The sequence below is a fragment of the Populus euphratica genome, unplaced genomic scaffold (genome assembly GCF_000495115.2).
Source record: "Populus euphratica unplaced genomic scaffold, PopEup_1.0 scaffold205.1, whole genome shotgun sequence".
Classification (NCBI taxonomy): Eukaryota; Viridiplantae; Streptophyta; class Magnoliopsida; order Malpighiales; family Salicaceae; genus Populus; species Populus euphratica.
The window spans coordinates 267,513-287,608 of record NW_011500090.1 but is presented as its reverse complement, the minus strand read 5'-3'; the positions used below and the strand labels follow the sequence as shown (position 1 = coordinate 287,608).

Sequence of the window (20,096 nt, the reverse complement as noted above, 5' to 3'; positions counted from 1 at the left end):
AGAAATACGACTCTTACAATCTCGTCCTATTTAATAACTAGCAGGTTGCTTGCTTAAATTATTTTTGTTGTTAACTTGATGCAATATAATAAAATACAAAAAATAAACTAGCTTAATTAAATCATTTATATTCTAAAAATTATATATCAATTAAAATTGAAGAAATCAATAGCAGTCTATTCGATGATGGACATATTAGGTATGGACATATCAATTTTCATAAATGAGACCAAAAAAAAAAAAATGTCACGAGTTGACCTCACCTAGGAGTTCGTAACTCGTAATTGAGCGACACCAATGCAGGCAGGGAAGCCGAATGAAATAAGAAGGGATAATTTAAATTTTTTTTATTTTTATTTTAAATTAATAATTTTTATATTTTCAGATTGATGTGTTAATATAAAAAATTAATTTATAAAAAATAAAAAATATTATTTTAATATATTTTAAAATAAAACACACTTTAAAAAATAACCAGAAGTATTTTCCAAATACACAATCTTCCTTCTCATAGTTACAAAACCAGGAGCCACAAGGTTTATCTGAAACTTTTTGCCCAAACAATATTATTTTAATTTTTTTAAATATAAATTAACCCACATTAATCCTTCCCAACTCAAGTCTCAAGCCTCGCCGGAGTTCTGTTGCTTGCTCTGTGAAGCATCTATTTGTGCTAGGATTCAAAACCCCTATAAATATATAGCCTTCCTCGGGCACTCTCCCTAGACCCACGTGAGAACTTTCACAATTCAACCCAGTATATCCTTCAATTAATTCAGGCAAAATCACAAACACGAACACCTAAAGCTTGGGTACAACCAAACTGTGCAGTCCATTCCTTAGGTTGCTGGCTTGGGTATTTTTATAATGGCTTTCTCCATCTTATTCGAGATGGGAAAAAGTTGACACCTAAAGCAAGGGACGAAGGCAGGAGCTTAGCGTGCACCAATCCAATAACCTATTTGTGCGTTGCACTTCCAAAATATTTGAATTTTAAAAATAATTTTTTAAAAATAAAAAAATTATTTTAATAAATTTTTGAGAAAAAATTAATTTAAGATATAACCACTACCACTCCCAAACACCCCTTTCTAGGGAAGGGAAAAAATACGAAGGACGCAAGACTGAAATAACATGCAATATACTTCAATGACCCAAGTGACACTCCATTTACTCGAACTGGATAGAACTAGAGCAGATTGACCTCTTGGAGATAGAACAAGGAACCTTAAAGGGTGTTTTTTAACTGTCGAAAACACTCGATATAATCTCACAAGGAATATTTTTACTTGACTTACCATAAAAACAAAACAAATCATAAAAAAATATGAAATTCAAAAAAGCATAGAACATGATGCTTTGTGATAGGAATGCAGATTATTTTAATTTAGGAAACATCAAGCACTGGCCTTCGGAAAGAGAAGCCTTTTATCCGTTTAGCAATCTGGGCAGGCAAGGAGCAAAATTGTTCATACAGATAACTAAGAGTAGCACTGACATAAATTACAACAAAAAGGGGATTGTGTCGAGCGGCTTTTTCTATTCCTCAGCAATTGCAAGGGTTTACAAAAAACAAGAGCTAAAATCCACCGCTATATCTACATGCAATCCACGTCCAAAACTGATGGGGTTGAGCCTTTTATCATCTTCGTATGATTAAATATGACTATGTACTCCTATGAACAAGAGTCGCCACACATAGCATTTGACCAAAATTCCTGAAGGTTTTTGCGTACCTCTCTTGAAGAACACAAAAATAATAGGGATATGCAAATCAGCTATTAGCCACTTGTTGATTCTTCTTCACTGTCTTCGCTCTCATCACTGCAAGTCCACAACCACCAGAAATATACATTCAGAAAACAACTATATGTATAAATAACCAACATACACAACACACTGGGTATATAAATCATCAAATGCATGTATTTATAAGCAAGTATGAGCCATCCTAGGCATTACTGCATCCCTGCAATAGAAACAAAAAAGGTGTTCCAAGAACATGTATCATTGCATGGTTCACATAGAATGCCATAGAATGTGAATTGTGAATTGTTAATTATGATATGTGAGGTATCTGTGCATGAGTTGTACTAACATATCCTACAAACATCACCGAGTCTTTCCCAATTGACTTTGTATCCATAATTTTTAAACATATATGCTGGTATTATTTGCAAAGTTGAGATTTAAAGGATCATGTCCATCGAAGTCCAATGGCAGATACTCCCCATTGAGCATTTGGGTTTGGCTGCTATCCAATCATTTTATTCCAGGTCCCATAGTTTGTGTCATTATAATTTCTTCATCAGTATTCATTCTCTTTATGTGCTTCAGAACAAAATCTGTTTTTGTTTCCTTATAGAGCTATATTCAATCAGATACATCATATAAGAATGTCATTTCATGTATACAAACATGAAAAGTATAATTCTGTGCATACATAAATGCAAGCAATATCTACAAGTAAAGAGTGGAACTGTGTGCTTGGTATTCATAAATATACCAATGAACAGAATATGATGGTTTATAGCAAGGTATGACAAAGTGGATGAAATTGAAGTTTTTTTAATCCTTCTAAATTATAGCCAGCACAAACATGAAGTTCCAAAGGAGTTAAATCCCAGAAGAAAACTGAATGTTCAACCAGATTACCTATATTCAGGGTACTTTGAAAGTCGCCTAGCATCCAAGCCCGTAATAAATTTTTGAGCAGCTTGAACATTGTCTGTACCTGAAAAAAATAAATCCAAAGCATTAAGCAAGGAAACACCTGAAAAAAATAAATCCAAAGCATTAAGGAAATCTCTTAGTTTTCCCGATTCACATTAAACAATGCAAAAGAATTAGAAGACCAAAAACCAGTCAATGAAAGATAAAAGATAGAAGGATCAATTTTAATCTCACTTGACAATTAAAAGACACATAATCAACAGAAAACTGATATTGAATCAATATATGAAGGAAATACCTTTTGTCATCTGGAATGCATGCACAGCACATCTTTCCGCGGCTAGCCTCACCGGAGTACTACTGTCCTTCAAACATTCTGCAAGTGCAGGGCCAATAATGGAAACATGGACCGTAATTGATGGAGGACTTGCCTGAAAAATAAACGCCTCATTAAAGTTCCTGAAATTAAATGTTCATGGATTCCTTATTAGAGTAGAAACACATGAGGGCATACTTTTGCAACAGCTTTTAAAGCAGATAAACCTCTCCTTCTGACTTCACTGGAGTCATCGTGCAAAGCAGACACTATTGTCAAAATGATATCAACATGTGCAGTGGCTTCAGAAGGATCACTCAGAATCTGATGAAGTATAAGCCTTCCCAATGCCTTCGTTGAAGTTTCACGAAGAGGAAACTAATTTGCAGAAGAGCATATTCAGTAACTGGTACAATACAAACACATAAAATTACAACTGTTAGAACTGCAATACCTTCTCATCTTTCAGGGCATCTTTAAGGCATTGCATGATAGATGGAAACATTTGGGATGTAACAACAGAGGAAGGATTGTGCCTAAGCAAGGATGATATGGCGAGTACTGAGCCGTGCCTGGACACCCAGCTAGGAGAAGATGCCAAATTTGAGAGTAGTTCAAGCAGATCATCCAGCTGAGGCTCTTCCATGTACTGCAATGTCATTTGAAATTATGAGAAAACGTAGAAGAAATTGCAAATTTTAATGGAAGAGGTTGGTAGCAAGAAACAAGGAAGGTCCATCAAGAGCAAAGAAAGGTGCAAACAACATGGTGTTCTGCCCAGATACAACTTCAGCTTCTTACCACAGGTTTATTTAGAAAAACTATCTTGAGTCCAGAGAACAGCCAGCATGTTGCACCGCTACTATATCCTAATTCTAGTAACTTCTTGTTGATATGAAAACTATGGCAGGAGTGATATGGTCACTTTAGAGCTAACAACTTTAAAATACCATCTATCATGTTTATCATGCAATTTTACAGCATTTTGTAATTGAAAACCAACTGCCTTAGTATTCTGTTTTCGATCTTTTCTACTCCTTGACTGCAGCACACTGACAGGCCCAAACCTGAATAGCTACAACACTAGAATGCTGTGGCTTATTTTAAGATCCCTAGGCACTGTCCCCGACAGCAAGCCTAGTAGTGTCAGGCTTGGGAGGTGTAAATGGTAATTCACTATTCAAATAAAACAAACATCAGGTCTAAGCCAGAGTTTCAAATATGTCAAGAGATTCAACACTTCTATCAGTTAAAATGAAAACATATATTTGCAAAACCACGATACTCAGAAGTCAGAATACCTAAACCCACCTGTGAAGTGATACCCAATATGCTGGCAGCAGATATTCGGACTTGGTCATCATCATGATGAATTAAATCCTTGAGTTGACTGAAAACACGAACTCTGACAGGATCGCTCACACTTTTCCCAGCATGCTTAAGGACACCTTTTAAAGCTGTGAGAATTGCCTCCCGAACACCAGCATCTGATGCCTGAGCAACAAAATGAAAGTGATTTCATGATCATAACAAAGATCAGTGAAGGGAAAAAAAATAAATACATAACGACTACCAAACCTGCAAGCTGGACAGGAGGTCACTGACTAGAGGATCAACTCTTGTACTGAGTGCACTAAGCTTTCCAAGAGCAAAAGCAGCACTTGTACGAACAGTCCTGCATTTCACTCAAGATCTCATAAGCAGGAAATAGGAACTCACAAACCATAAATAAGCCAAATTAAGAAGACATGCGTAAAGGATATATGTGTGTGTGTGAAAGGAAAATTTTTTCCAATAGACCCACAAATAATTTATGAAACAATTCAACAATAGTTTGACAAATGAGCTTTTAATGTACAAACAAACCTTGTACTATCTTGTAAGCACTTGATAAATGTTGTTTGAAGCTGAGGAAGAAAAGGCCTCAGGGACATCCCACCCTTCCGTATTAAGATGCTCAATGTAGACAAGATGGCACTCTTCACCTGCCAAGGAAACCGGTCGCCTATGATCCGGATGAGAGGCCTGTAATTATAAAACAAATACATCATTATAGTAGGTACACACCTAGGAAACTTCAGCTAATGGGAAAATAATCTTTTTATTAATAAGAGAACTATTAAAAACTATTAAAATCAAGGCATCATAAAGCAATAAGCACCCCAAGCACTTAGGAACATTAAAAAAGGGAGCAAAAAGGAAATTCAAAATTTATGTGGTCATTATGAGCTCTAACCACAAGCATCCAGTTTAATGAAGACCATTAAACTAACAGCACCTACAGATAAATGATACACATAATCTGAAATATGTACAAGGTGAGCTCAAAGAGATTGAAGACATGCCATATATGTACAGGTGAGCTCAAAGAGATTGAAGACATGCCACATATTCAATACCCATTTCTTTGTGCAGACCATTAAACTAACAGCACCCACAGATAAATGATACACATAATCTGAAATATGTACAAGGTGAGCTCAAAGAGATTGAAGACATGCCATATATGTACAAGACCATGATTTTAGGGGCACATTCTTGCTAAAAGAATAAATTGATTGCGTGAAACTAGCAAAAATGTGATTTAACAGTTAAATTATCCTTGCTGAGAAAAAAAATCAGGAATTTCCCATCCATGAAAAAGAAATAAAAAAAAATGATCCAAATCTGGTGTTGTAGAAGCAGCAATCCAATGACAAGATGTGTTGATATTACATATCACTCAAACCTAACTACACACATAATCAGTCGATTTATAGAAGCCACAAAATTATAATTCACAAAAGCAATATTTCCCAAAGACGGATGACACATTGTTAACCACCACAGTACTTTATGGTACATTAATTCTAGAAGTCAAAACTTATACTAACAATTTTCAGATATATTAACATTTAGTATAAACTAGATTTCGTAAAATGTATATGGTCCATACCCAGTGATTGGAATGACAAAATCCTTCAATGCTTTTTCACTAGTCACTTCAATAAGCTCCCCAAGACCCAGTGCTGCCTGCTCTCTTAATTCAGCAGAGCCACTTGTCAGACCCTAAAATGTCATAAGATGTCAGAGAATCACCAGAAATGAGACAAGAGGCACAAATAACTATGATCAGTACTTTTTCTAACCCAGTAGTCAACTAGACAACCAAACGTGTTTAACTGACAGGATCACAAGACACACACACACACACACACATGTATATATATAACAGGATAAAAACAACTTTCATGAAAACAGGAAAACTGACACTAGTAATAAACCACCCAATGGAAGAAGTGAGGCAGTAACAATACACTTCCGAAACCATATCATTAATTGCTAGTAAATCAGCAAGCATTGCAGACACATAGCATCTAAATGGCTGGTTGAGGAAAAAAAAGGCCTTCCCAAGCTCACAAGAAGAAATTGTTACCATGGCCAATTTAACTACAGATAAACAGAGTGCATGGGAAAAAAGAAAAGTGGGAATCTCAAATCAAGTTTTCTAATCTTTCTTGAAGATTTCTCAAAAATAAAAGTGAATCGTAGAATTTAACAAACCAAATCTAAAATACATGCTGCATACAAGGATGATGTCAAACAAAAAGAAAAAAAAGAAGGAAAATAACAATATTCTGACAACTATGGATAACAAAAGAAAAGCATGAGAAGGACAACATTATGACAGTAAGAATATAAGCATCCATACTTGAAGAAATATCGGAAGCAATGGCTGAAGAGCTTTTGGGAGACAGAAACCTGGAATGACAACTGGTCCTCCCTGCAAAAATATTGAAATGGACATAAATACCCAGATGAGTCATCCTTCCACAAATCAGACAAAAAAGTTAAAAGTTTCTGTGCATTCTGTTAACAGTATCATAATGCATACCCAATTGTCTACACTGTAGAATAGTGATCACTAACCTTCTTTTTCCTTCGCTCTTTATCTCTGGACGTGGACACAGCATCACGTACTAATTTTATATATGAAGGAAGCACCTCCTTAGGAACAGAACCAATAACCCTTGATAAAGCTTCCCAAGCAACCTATTGAAAAGAACATTAGATACAATTTATGGAAGAGTAAAGAAGACTGAATTATGCATTTGATAGATACCTCAACAGTTGATGAATCTGAATCACTCAGCAAAATGATCAGAGTAGATATCATATTTGGTGCTTCATCTACCAAATATAACTTGCTGTATTTGAAGAAAAATCCTATCAGGTATGATGAACTTCTTCTGATCGAAGCCTGACACCATAAATATACAGAACCAAAATTAGTGATAAATACATACATGTTTGTGTGTGTGTGATTGTAGAGAGAGAAAGAGAGAGAGAGCATGGAAGGGCAAGGATAGCTGGGCTACATACCAGAGTATCCCCAACACCTTTTAGAAGTTCTGCTATCAGATACTCAACACCTTCCTCATCTATGACCAAGGCCACTGTTTCTGCAGCCTTCTTAGCCAGAGTTTGAACATCCTACAAACTCCAGTCATTAGATAATCTAGTAGGATAAACAGCATTTTGAAGATTTATTTTAAATGAAGGTGATATACACTAATGTCAAAAGATGATTGATATTTAGAGCTAGGCAAACAAGAGTTGAAATTTAATATGGCTTCTTCAAATTAGTTGCATACCTTGTCCTCAGCACCCATTGCAGAAAGTAAAGCAGGAAGAATAGTACCAAGGTGAAAGTTAAGACCGGGTCCTGCAACCTCAGCTAAGGCTCCCAGTGCATGTGCATTGAAGGCACTGGATACATATTCAAAGTCTTAGAAAAAGAGCAATCATAATGTGTGTTTGTGTGCATGTTTGCAAAAATTATAGCAACTCAAGGAAGCTACACATACGAAAGGGGAAGATGGACCAGCTTGGGCAAAATATGAGGCAGTACAGCTGTAGTCCTGACACTGAAATTCACAAGAACAAAAATTAACCACATTTCACAGTAGAAAAGTAGAAAAATATACACAAAAAGACTTGACTCTCAATACATAAGCTGCACAAGGCATTTACCTTAAGATTTGTTTGAGACCATCAAGCGCCGTATCAGAGGTTTCATCATCCTCCAGAGCATGCAGCAGTGTTGGAACAATTTCATCAATTGCTTGCATTCCAGCACTCTGAATAAAGAGACAATTTAGGAGCCTCATAAATTAATATCTAAACGAGAACTTAAAACAAAACCCAGAAGATAGAAATGATGTACCTTGTACAGAGTGCTGAATGCTAAGCCTGCAGACTCACGCACCTCAGGCATGCTGTTAACATATGTTAACGTCAAAATTTATCATACATTCGAGAGATTTAGAAAATTACTAGTAGAAATACTGAACTAACCTATCACAAAGGGCAGTCCGGATTGTAGGGATGAGTTCATCCATAAAACTCAATAATTGACTCTTCACAGCACTTGCCATCACTTCACTCAGACCAATGCATACACCCTGTAATTCCAAGCCATCTAAGAATTACATGACAAATAACCAAAAAGTAACCTTTGTAATTTCCTTATGATTGATCAATTCTTCTATTTTTCTTGTGACCAAAATCCTTGAATAATGTTTTCTATCAACTTTGAAAAAAGAAAAAAAATTCCTTGATTAATGTCTGCATATCATATTGAGAGATGAGGAGATGGGGTAGACCACATGGTGATTTCAGTGCATGCATGGTTTACATGCATATGGTTAATGGATTGAAACTTCATGATCAAGATCCATCTGCAAGTTAGAAGCACAAGAAGCCTTGTATCTGCCTGTTGGGTTTAGTTTATTATAAAGTATTGATGGGGAGGGGAGTTTCAAGAGAGAAAGTGTACAAACTACTGCAGCTACAGATAAAAATTTTACTTGTCTTCTGCTAGCATTAGGATCCTTTAGCCCCTGGGATAGGATTGGGATGATCAAAGGAAGCACTCTTTCACCGAGCTTTCGAACAAGTTCACCCAATGCTCGTGCAGCAACCTACATTAAAAATCAAAATAAAAACAATTTTTTTACCAAATAAATACTGGAAAAAAAAAAAGGAATCAGGAAACTACAATCTGAAAATAAAAGAAGCACAGACCTGCCGCCTTTCAGAAGACAACGATGCCAGAGAAGAAATTAAAGTATTCATTAAAACTGGCATTATTTCCTTAAGAGTCTTCGGAGTATTGGCCACAATTGTTTTCCATACATGTAAGGCAGCCTGAACAGAGGGACAGGAACATTCAGTCTACATACATGCATAAAACACATAAAAAGCAAATGCAAGAGCGAGAGTTGAAAATGTGCCACTACCTGACGCACAGATAAACTGACATCAGTCCGGACCATGTATAATGCAGCAAGAATTTCATTACGCTTATCTCTTCCTAAAACCTCAATAATAGCACGTCCATGTGCTTCAGTACTAGAACCTTCATCATCACTACCCCCCTCAAGTAAGGCTTTTCCAGAAGTCCCAGCTACCTGGACATGTAAAAAAGGCAATCTCAGAAGGATATCAAAAGGAACTTGCAAAATGGAGAACTGGAAAGAGGTGAACTAGTATGAACCTTAAACAAGAGATCTCCTAACAATTCCACTGAGCTTTGCCGGATGCGCCAATTATCATTGAAAATACCATCTTCAACAGCAGGAAGGAGAAGAGGCAAGGACCTAAGGATGAAAAGGGACATAATAATATAAAATAGCACAGATCCAACAAAGATTACAGATCACACGAATATGCAAAATATTCTTAAGACATAGACAGCTATCACAGACTGCATGTAACTTTCATGAAATCAGAATAATTTCAAGTTTATTGGAAATAAAATTTAAAATGCCCAAGAAATGGCAACATGTTTTTGCCCCAGTCAGAACTTCAAGAAATTTCAGTTCCAAACATGTAGGAACCAAAAGTAAATTTCAATCCAGCGCCAATAAAATACAAGGAAACATGGCAAGATTATGAATGCATACGTTGTTGCATAGTGCTCCACCAGGACATGGCCAGCACCCAACGCTGCATCACGAACAGATTCATTCTCATCCGCAAGACCTGTAGGAGTAAACCAGCCACTTTATTATAAGCTGGGTTGTTCTACTACTACTACCAGTACTGGGAAAAAAAATCACAAAGAAAATTTATATTTAAAAAAGGAATTGAACAATCTAAGCGACCAAAACTACAAATATCCTTCAAAATTACTGAACCTACCATCTAAAATTGCAGGCAACACCTGCTGCAAATAATTCTGGAATTGAACGCCTAAAGATCTTGGCAGATACTGCAAATAAATTAGCATAAAAAGGACATAATCAGAGAAGGGTCATAAGCAAAATCCAAAGTGGTTTGAGGGGAAAAAGGAACTTTATTTGACACATTTTTTTATGAGAATATTAGCTGACGCAAATTAGTTCACCTTGAAAAGTGTTAAATATCCATCACGCACAGATGCCTTTTGATGAGAACAGTTTCGGATAATATCAGGCAGCACATGTTCAAAGTATCCCGTGCCAAGTGCAGATAGAACCTGGAGATAGATAAACAAAAGCCCCTAACTTAAGTACACCCAATTAAAAGAAGTCTGCAAATTCCGAAAACTAGTGTTTTCTTCAGGAAGTATCACTTCATAATCATAACAAGTATTCATTTTCAGATTAATTGCCTTCTTCTAAACACAATAGACATAATAGCTGTGCTATTGTCATATTAATTGCAGAAGACTTGAAGAAACCTTATGTACATAATGAGCTGCTTAATTAAATGAAAAGTGGTTCAGTAGTCAACTAGAAAGTTGTAACCAATAATACCTCACTCAAGCCTTGAGCAGCTCCAGAACGCTCAACATTACTATTATCAGTTTTAAGAGAGTCAAACAGCCAAGGAACAAGATCAGGGAAGTTTTCCTCGCCCATTCCTCGTATAAGAGATCCAATGGCCCTTGCTGCCACAGACCGAACTTCTGGAATTGGATCCACAAGAACCTGTTCTTATTCAAAATCAAAACTTAATCATAGAGGACAAACAGTATACAAAATATGTACTTAACTCCAGTGATAACAGTACCTTTTTAACTTCGGGAAGAAGCAACCCTATGTAAGGAATCATATCCTTCGGTTCTGTAACTAATGAACACATGTTTCCAACTATTTGTGCAGCTTTCTTTTTAGTTTCAGCGCTCCTCTCCCTAAGACCCCTATGAACTATAGGTACCAATAGTGCAAGTGATGGGGCATCAATTGAATTAATGAAAGTTGTCTGCAAGAAACCAAAAGGCATATAGTGACATGAAACAGATTAAAATAAAACTGATAAACTAAACAAATGTTCATCCATAAACCTTACCTGGAGGAGAATATCAAGAGAATATTTTGTGTACTCATTGGGGTCTGTTAGGCCCATGAGAAGCGTAGGGACAAGAGAAGATATTTCTGGATTCTTTATCACACTCCCGACCTGGGATGACATTATGAAGAGTTAGTCATGAAACACTACGCATCAAGAGCATACTGTGAACAATAAATCACAATATATATAACCTGCTGGAGTGCCATTTGTCCTGCTGACTGGACTTTGGGATGCGTATCAGTTAAAACCTAAATTTGGAAACAAAATTCCAAGGTCATGAATTTTTGTTTATTTAAAGAAGGCTAAGCAACAAGGCTTGTGTATGCAATCATAAACCTCTGTGAGTTTGGGCACAATAGTAGGAAGGCATTGAGACAATTGTTGAGGAGCGCAGTATGCCATAGCACCAAGTAGTTGTACACTGCTTTGCTTTGTCCGCCAGGCTTTATCCTCAAGACCCTGAGTTTAAAAATGTACAGGCAACAATTTGATCAGTTAAGCACTCTGAAAGCACTGCAACATAATCCAAATAGCAAGACACATCAGGACAAATAAACAAATGGGGAAAAAATAATAATAATACAAAACACTATGTCAACAATACTAATATAATAATAATACAAAACACTATGTCAACAACACAAATAACAATACTAATAAGAATCATCATCATTGTCACATTCATTGCTATCTTTAGAAAAAAATCAAAGACAGCTAAACAAGGCACAAGCACAATAATGGCAAGCAACATAGTTCGCTTTCACCTCTGCTTGTCAATATCTGCTTTATTTATCTTAGTCAACTAGCTAGTATAAAAAGCTATTTGATTCAATTCAGAACACAGCTAACAGATCATAAATGTCCACCATCCAGTGAAATAAAAGAATTTTATTATCCAACTGAAGTATCCGTACTGATCAAGCATAAGGGTGGCAGTATAATGAGACCACACAAAAATCATTACATGATTACTAGAGTTAAATTATCAACTTTTAATACAGAAAATTTATCCCTATGACAGAATAAAAACCAAGTCTCTATCCATAGTATGGTCCCTCAAGATTTAGAACTATATGACCAGTTCAATTATTATATCTTATCAAACAAATGTTGAATATGTAACGATTAAAGGCACCTTTAGAATCCAAACAAATGTTGAATATGTAACGATTAAATCCACAAAAGGCACCTTTAGAATTGATGGAAGCACAAGCTTCACCCCCTGTGCACTAAGTTGAGACATCATTGAACGAGCAGCACATTCAGCAGCTTCACGAACTGCTACAACTTGGTCAGAGAAAGAAACCAAAAGTAACGGCAACATTTGAATCACATACCTGGATAAAAACAGGAAAAATAGATGCACTAATCATACAAAGAAATCTGCACAGACAACATTCCAGTTTTAGGCTACAATTATTTATACATACGGTTCAAACAGTTTTCCAAGTGTTTCACAAAAGCACTCAAAAGCCAGTTGGGCTCCTTCACGACGTTTTGCTGAACTCCTGTAGTTTGAAAGAAACACAAGCTCGTCAAAGACCAAAATTAAAAAATACAAAGGTGAATAACTACAGTAAGAAGCGCTATTTGGCTTTGGCTTGGCAGACAGGGATCCCCTCCACCCACACCATGACAACTAAATGAACAAGAACCCTATTGGGAAAAAAATTTATTCTTGACAACCAATCACTGTTCATGTCCACAAACAATAAAAGGATCAGAAAATTTTTAACTTGAGAGGAACTACTAATATTGCCAAATATGATTAAAGAAAATGACCAGAATCAGACGAATATACCATTTTAATAAAACTAAAACCAACCAGAGTGTGAATATACCTATCTGCAAGACTTTCCCTTATTGCAGCAGCAATTCCATACTTCTTCAAGCAAGATATTCCATATCCCTTGACCACTCCAGCAAGTCCAAAAGCTGCTCCTCGGCGTTCCCCATATTTGTCACTATTCATAAGTTGATCCAATAACCTAGAAACAAGAGCAGGTGCATCATCCTGATGCAAGAAAAAGAGATGTTAGGGCAGCTTGTAAACCCAGACATAACAACATGAAAATTCAGAAATATTCTGCCACTAGTTCATTTTATTTTTTTTGGAGATGGAAGAATTAGAAAAGGACACGAGCATCAATGTATTACAATAACTAAATGCATTGATATGAGACTTAGATTTTAATTTGAGGCAAAAATTGCTTCATACTTTCTTTGACTGCATTAGTGGAGATAAGCAAAACGAAACTGCCCGCTGAACAGCCTCTGATGGAGTATTCAAAACATCCAACAACTTCTCCACCACTGCATGGACTTTCGGATCATCCTGCAAGAAAATACAGATGTTAAAACCAAACAAGAAAAAAAGCTTGATGAATTTGCTATGAAAGGAACACTGGCACATAAAATCAGACCTTAGCCAAGTGTTTTGCCAAGGCTCCGGTAAAAATAACAACACCTTCACGAACCAAATCATATTTTTCCTCATCTGATGCCTAAGCACAAGAAATTATATGAGAGGGACAAATATAAAAGGTTAAATAATCTTTAATCATTACATCAGAGTCTATCCATCTATAGAATTCATGACGTATGGAAACATAATAAAAAAGGTCAAGCACGTTATGATTTAAATGAAGACTGACCTTCTTGTTCAGGTAGTTCTCAAAGATTGGAAACAACAAGGAAACATTGTCTCTTCCATGCTTATCAATAATTATGATGCCAGCATTGATCATTCTCCCTCGAACATCAGCATTAAGGTCACCCTAAAACATAAAAGGGTTAAACCCTCGAACATCAGCATTAAGGTCACCCTACATAAAAGGGTTAAGAAAAACAGAAACACTGATTTATTCAGACCAATTTATAGCTAAGATGACAAACACTTCAAGGCATACAGGATCGTCCATACCAAACAAAATGATGAAATGAAAATGATTATTCTCCTTGATATGAGGTAAAAATGCAACCAAAAATATGCTTTAAGAAGAAATAATATAGCTTTCTTCTAATTAATGAATAGATAGATAATGGAAATCTTAATCTACTAAGAAACATAGCAGATCAGTACTCCATTGGTAACAGCAGTGTTTTCTGGGTTAGACAATAACTGCAATGAAAAGCTCTTTAAGCATAAGTGTAATATTAAGTAGTACTTTGATTAAATGACTGTAGCTACCTAGTCTCCAAAAATGGATGTGATAATTTGGGGAAGTAATTATTTCTTAACAATAAGCCAACTTAATTGAAGCGAAATGGCAAAGCAAATCTTACCAATGCTCGTGATATGAGGAATGTCATAACAACAGGGAGGTCTTTTGTTCTTAGAACATCAGCAGCAGAATGTAAAGCCAGTGCTATTCCTTGTCTGCCCAGCCAACCAGCATCAACAGTATCCTCACCAAAGCCAGCATCACGGATGTATAAAGAAAATAAAGTAGAAAGAGATTCCTGAGGAGATCAATAAAAAAAAAAAAAATATTAGAAAACAGCACACAGAAGAAGAATCATAATTTTGTCACACTAACCTGTATACTATCTGGATTTTCATCCAAAGCAGCAGCTAATGCCTCTGCAGCAGCCAACCGCACATTGTAATCAATATGAGAAAGTGCTTTGAAAAGTCCAGAATAATTGGTCCCAAAGTCATGTCCATAGCGATCCCAAATATCCTCTGCAGCTTCAGCAACTAACTGTAAACATGGAGTAAAAAACAAAGTGAGTGAGTTCAAATTAATAACAAAAACAAGCGACTAAATGAAATAATTAACTAATGAAAACCAGTATGATAATTTGATCAACTAACCAATGACTTAAAAACAACAAGGTAAAATAAGTGAAATTTAAGATGGAAGAATGTTACAGGATCAAGTTCAGAACCATGTACTCTATATAATTGTAAACATGAAGAACAGTATCTTTTGGAGGATTCATTGCAAACACAAATTAGTATGAGAACACATTGCCATAACAAGGTGGGCACTCATCAACACAAGGGGCTGGCATGACTGGCACAACAAGTCCCGTGCCATGGACAACTATTTCTTAGGCCCAAACAGACCAAGAGATACCCTGTGCATGAAAATATAAAAAATAAAAAGGAAACCAATAGAAAGTTTGAAACCAACAGAAGGTTTTAACTGCTCGCAACCATACAAATCAGAGACGTAACAAAAGTGGTTGAACTTGCCCTGATTCTGTATAAACTTAATCAAATTGCCTACTAGGATCAAATCCACTAATTATATGATGGCAGTTAAAAGAAAATCACCAGATGACCAAAGAACTACTTGTTAATTCACCAACTAGAGCATGCAAGTTAGCTGTTTGTATTTATTGTGCATTTCCAGATCCACTATTTGACTGGACCATAAATGGTTAATAGCCCAGTTCACAGAATTTCCAGGTGATGTTCAAGCAATCAAACATGGACCATAAATGGTTAATAGCCCAGTTCATAGAATTTCCAGGTGATGTTCAAGCAATCATTGATGACACTAACTTAATTCAAATGTCTCAGAATACTTCTATAATGAGCAATCATTATATGACAAGTGAAGATCTTTCTAGTGTATTCAAATGCAGAGTCACAACTTAAGTCACAACATTAAGTTGCTCAATCATTCAAGGTCTTAAATAGATGTTTTGATGGCTGTTACACAATCCCTTGTATGATAAACTTTACCATATGCATATGAAATTTAGCTAAACCTCCAGGAAGGTTACAGCATTTAAGTTACTCGAGAAGCAGCAAATAACAGACAGATCAAACTAAAAAATTTGGGAAAGGACCATGGATACATAAAAATGCATTTAGCCTCTGGTAAATTTACCAGGAAATATAAAGTATGAGTAGCATTGAACATGATAGGTAAATGAAGGGTAAGGATAGAACTAACCTAAATATCTACAAGAGATCCTTGAATCCAGAAGGAGAGTTAAGATATCTAAAGTTGACTAGGCAATACTAAATGCCAACATTCTCAATGATAGTTCTCCTTGGACAGACAATTATCCAATATCAAAGTACAATGCTTTATATAGGGGCAAAATGACCATATCTAGATAGGAAATAGAATCCTAACTAAGAATAATACATGTTGAATAAAAAACTAAGAAACACCCAAAGCTCTTAAATAGACAGACTTATAAATTGATGATGATGGCAGAAAATATGAATTTGGAAAGCACAACAAGAGTGAAACAGGGAATTTAGTAGTAGATGCCTCACAGCACGCAGTACATTTTAAGCAATAAAATATCAAGTCACGAGAATCTTCAAAGTGGAGGAACAAGTTTGATGCACTTGCAAAAACAATGAAAAAAAAATGCAAGGTTGACATTTATAATTACACATCAAGGGGAAGAAAATATAGGTGAACAATCAATAGAACAGGTGATGGAAATAAGCTGAAGAAACTATCCACTGGACTATTTCCTGTTACAAAACAAAAAGTTCATTACCAAATTCAATTACATCAAAGAAAACCACAACTGGCAAACCAAACCTTTTCTGGATCATGTAGAGCAATCCAAAGACTAGTTGCAACCTCAACATTCTCGGGGACAGATCGGCTGGCAACTGCTGGAATACATTTTATGGCATTTAAGCAGGCCATTCTTACATGAACATCTTTTGCATACACTCCATACAGTGCCTGTAACCATAAATATTTGAAAATAAAATCATGGAAGGTTAAACAGAGTTACATGAACAATGAAACCAAAGTTAAAATGTATCATCATACAGGTGCAACTTCCTCTGGTTGTAAACCTAGGCACAATTCATTTAATGCTGGTCCAATGGAGCCCTGATAGGCAGGAACAACACCTAGAACATGATAAAGAGCCTGCAACAGAAAGATTGAATTATATTGCACGCAAAAAGAAAACAGACAGAAATCTGAAAAATCATATATATCACATTGGTTAATCAAAAACGAAAGTTTAGATATCTAACTGATAGCATTCGAAGTCTAGGAAGGGGTAACAGTGGATCCATGTGCAAATAGAGAATACGAAGCACATCATCATGAAGTCCAGTCTTCTTGGGTGATAATAGAATGTGCTCCATTATCTGAGAACAATGACATTGCATATAGATTAACAAGAAGTTGCAATGAATTTAGTTATACATGATAAGGAGGAAAACTTACAGGAAATACAAAAGTAAAAGAATCTACAGGAAGAGGTCCAGGTTTACAAGACACAGATAAGCCATTAATTATTCTCTCAAAAAGACCCAATGAAGGACTCTCATTGGCTTCCCCATCACCAGCTATTGGAATAAGATCCAAGAGAACACTGACATCCTTGGTCACAATAAGGCGTAGAGCAGTAGCAATGTCAAGAGCCCAATGACAAAGAGGTGCGGCTGTACATCTTGATAGCTTCACCAAGGTCTCATAGGCCACGTCACTCACTATAGGTGACTGTAGCAAAGGGTCAACAAACTTAATCTGATAACATGCACAAAAGAAGAGGATTAGGACCACATAGAGGAGCTTAAAGTATAAGAAGAATAAAAACCCTTAACGATACAAGCACTGAAACAAAATTTAAATCACCAGATCCAAGAGAGAGAATCAGAACTCATATGAGAAACAGATTAGGACCAATATGGAAGAAATTATCTAACATGAAAATTATTGTTTCCAAACAACCATCATAAAATTAAAATATCTAGCGGGCTCTTAAAATGAACAATAGCAAGCATTGATATATCGTTCTCTCCCATCTCCTAGCATGCAGATGTTCATACAATAAAAGTGATCAAAGCTAATTGCTGAGGAATTGGGGATCAGAAAAGGAAAGGCAGTTGAAGTTTAGTTTCACAGCGACCATTTAAGAGAACCGCAGACAAAAGGAAAGGCAATTGAAGTTCAGTTTCACAGTGACCATTTACGAGAACTGTAGACTAATTCACAGTGACCATTTACGAGAACTGTAGACAAAAGGAAATGCAGTTCAAGTTTAGTTTCACAGTGACCATTTAAGAGAACTGTAGACTAATAACAACATGTGCTGCAGCTACGCATCAAACATTTTGATCTTCGCATAAAACAGAGTAAGAAGTAGAAGAACTGTCACATTCTGACATAATGCTTGTGAAATATCACCTGTTTGTCTATACATCAACAAAAGTAACACATAAAGAAAAGCAGGTTGCATGACACGAACCAGGGAAGGTAGTTGACTGTGTGCAAATACAGGGTTCGAGATGGCCATTTCCCCAAGAGCTCTCAGCATCAACGAAAGGTTGTCCTGTATACCTCTAACCTTATCTCGTACAGCTGCCTCCTCCTTCAGCAATAATTCACGAGCCTCTTCTTTTGCTGTCTTTCCTTTATCTACAAAAACCAGAGACAATGAAACAAAAGCATGTTAAACAGGAAATAATTTTAATGACTACCAGTATCAATTAATTTACCAAGTGCAAAATAACATGCCAGCTTTCTTCATCAACTTCCCAATATCCTTTTTACCCAAACCAGCAGCTTCTCTACCAGTTGGTTCTCTCTTCGCAAACTGATTAGAATTGACATCATCCTGGGAAGAGAGAGAGTTGCAAATGAAAATAACATCAGGTGGCAGTAGGAGCAAAAAAAGTAAAGAGGAATAAATGAAAAGGAATAATCACTACCGTGTCACTGTGGTCCTCGTACATCCGAAAACGGCCCTTCGCCTGTCTTGTGTTCTTAGAAGCAACAGATTCTGCAACATAAACGCCTTGCTCACTAGAAAGCATTCCTTCAGGGGTATGAAAAATCTGAGAAAAAATTTACAAATAAGTAAAACAAAACACTAGGTCAAAAACACAGAAAACAAAAGAAATTCTGAGACCAAGGCTAGCAGATTATAGAAGGCCATCGTAGCAACAAGAAACATTTATCCTTACATAAATACAATGAACCAGAGGGAAAATATATGGGAAAAAGAATTGATAGTACAAAAGTGGAATTAATATGCTCCTGTCATCTAAGCTAGGGCCATATTTTCATTGCCAAAAATCCTCAAATGACATCTTCTCATCTAAACAAACAATCATTGGAATTTCTGGATACACAGATTCAGTAGTGGCCGCAAGAAAATGTCAGCTTAATAATATATATTGTCACATTAACAAAGGTCAAAGCCCAAGAAGCTCAATCAACCAAATGACACATGGTCGCCACACCAGTCATTTGTGTCAACAATCCTGTGCTGGTCCAGAAACAAGAAATGGAAAAGGCCTATGACATGCCCTGGTCCTGGCCAATGCACACCCAGCAGTGAGCTAAAATGTCATCCTAGTGCACAACGTCAAACAGATCTAACAACCATACAGAAAGAGCCACTATGACAACATATCCCTCCCAAGATTGGAAAGCTGAACCTGACTCTGGAAAAGACAAAATGACAACATATCCCTTCCAAAATTGAAAAGTTTATCTCTCATTTCAAACATGTATAGTCTACAAGCAACAAACTTGAGAATAACATTGCTATAAGAAAGTGACTGGTACTATATTTGGCAAATCCAGTATTGAGCAATTAAGTGTGTTTAGGAACAGTACTCGAATATCACTCTCTGAAAGCATATCATGTGCATTACGGTCTGGAAGATTTTTCAATTGCTGGCAAGGAGAACAAGAAAATTATGGTCAGCAGTCAGCAGTAACAAATATGGCCAATTGGCCATAATTCATCAAGATTTCATTTAAAACAGCACAGTGGATATATAAGTAACAACCTTTTCAAATGCCAAGTACATATCTCTTGGTGTTATGGACATTAA

General features: G+C 36.2%; 1 protein-coding gene across 1 annotated transcript; it reads right to left on the bottom strand.

The window, feature by feature from the left end:
* Positions 1-1,358: 1,358 nt before the first annotated feature.
* ILA (putative protein kinase regulator ILITHYIA) lies at positions 1,359-20,093 on the bottom strand. Its single transcript, XM_011003718.1, has 47 exons — positions 20,052-20,093; positions 19,876-19,935; positions 18,963-19,088; positions 18,769-18,868; positions 18,500-18,669; positions 17,476-17,778; positions 17,280-17,396; positions 17,068-17,169; positions 16,828-16,977; positions 14,848-15,012; positions 14,594-14,770; positions 13,963-14,085; positions 13,732-13,812; positions 13,527-13,643; positions 13,150-13,322; positions 12,739-12,816; positions 12,498-12,645; positions 11,645-11,767; positions 11,500-11,556; positions 11,306-11,416; positions 11,027-11,218; positions 10,771-10,944; positions 10,380-10,490; positions 10,175-10,244; positions 9,937-10,015; positions 9,528-9,630; positions 9,271-9,441; positions 9,056-9,178; positions 8,839-8,952; positions 8,327-8,433; positions 8,196-8,247; positions 8,003-8,109; positions 7,837-7,896; positions 7,624-7,738; positions 7,352-7,462; positions 7,092-7,229; positions 6,899-7,021; positions 6,681-6,752; positions 5,925-6,037; positions 4,856-5,014; positions 4,568-4,664; positions 4,301-4,483; positions 3,444-3,638; positions 3,188-3,367; positions 2,972-3,104; positions 2,656-2,734; positions 1,359-1,841 (listed from the first exon to the last, which is right to left on the bottom strand). Exons 1-47 carry the CDS (start codon positions 20,091-20,093, stop codon positions 1,775-1,777), a joined length of 5,751 nt encoding a protein of 1,916 aa, XP_011002020.1. The 3' UTR covers positions 1,359-1,774.
* Positions 20,094-20,096: the final 3 nt, after the last annotated feature.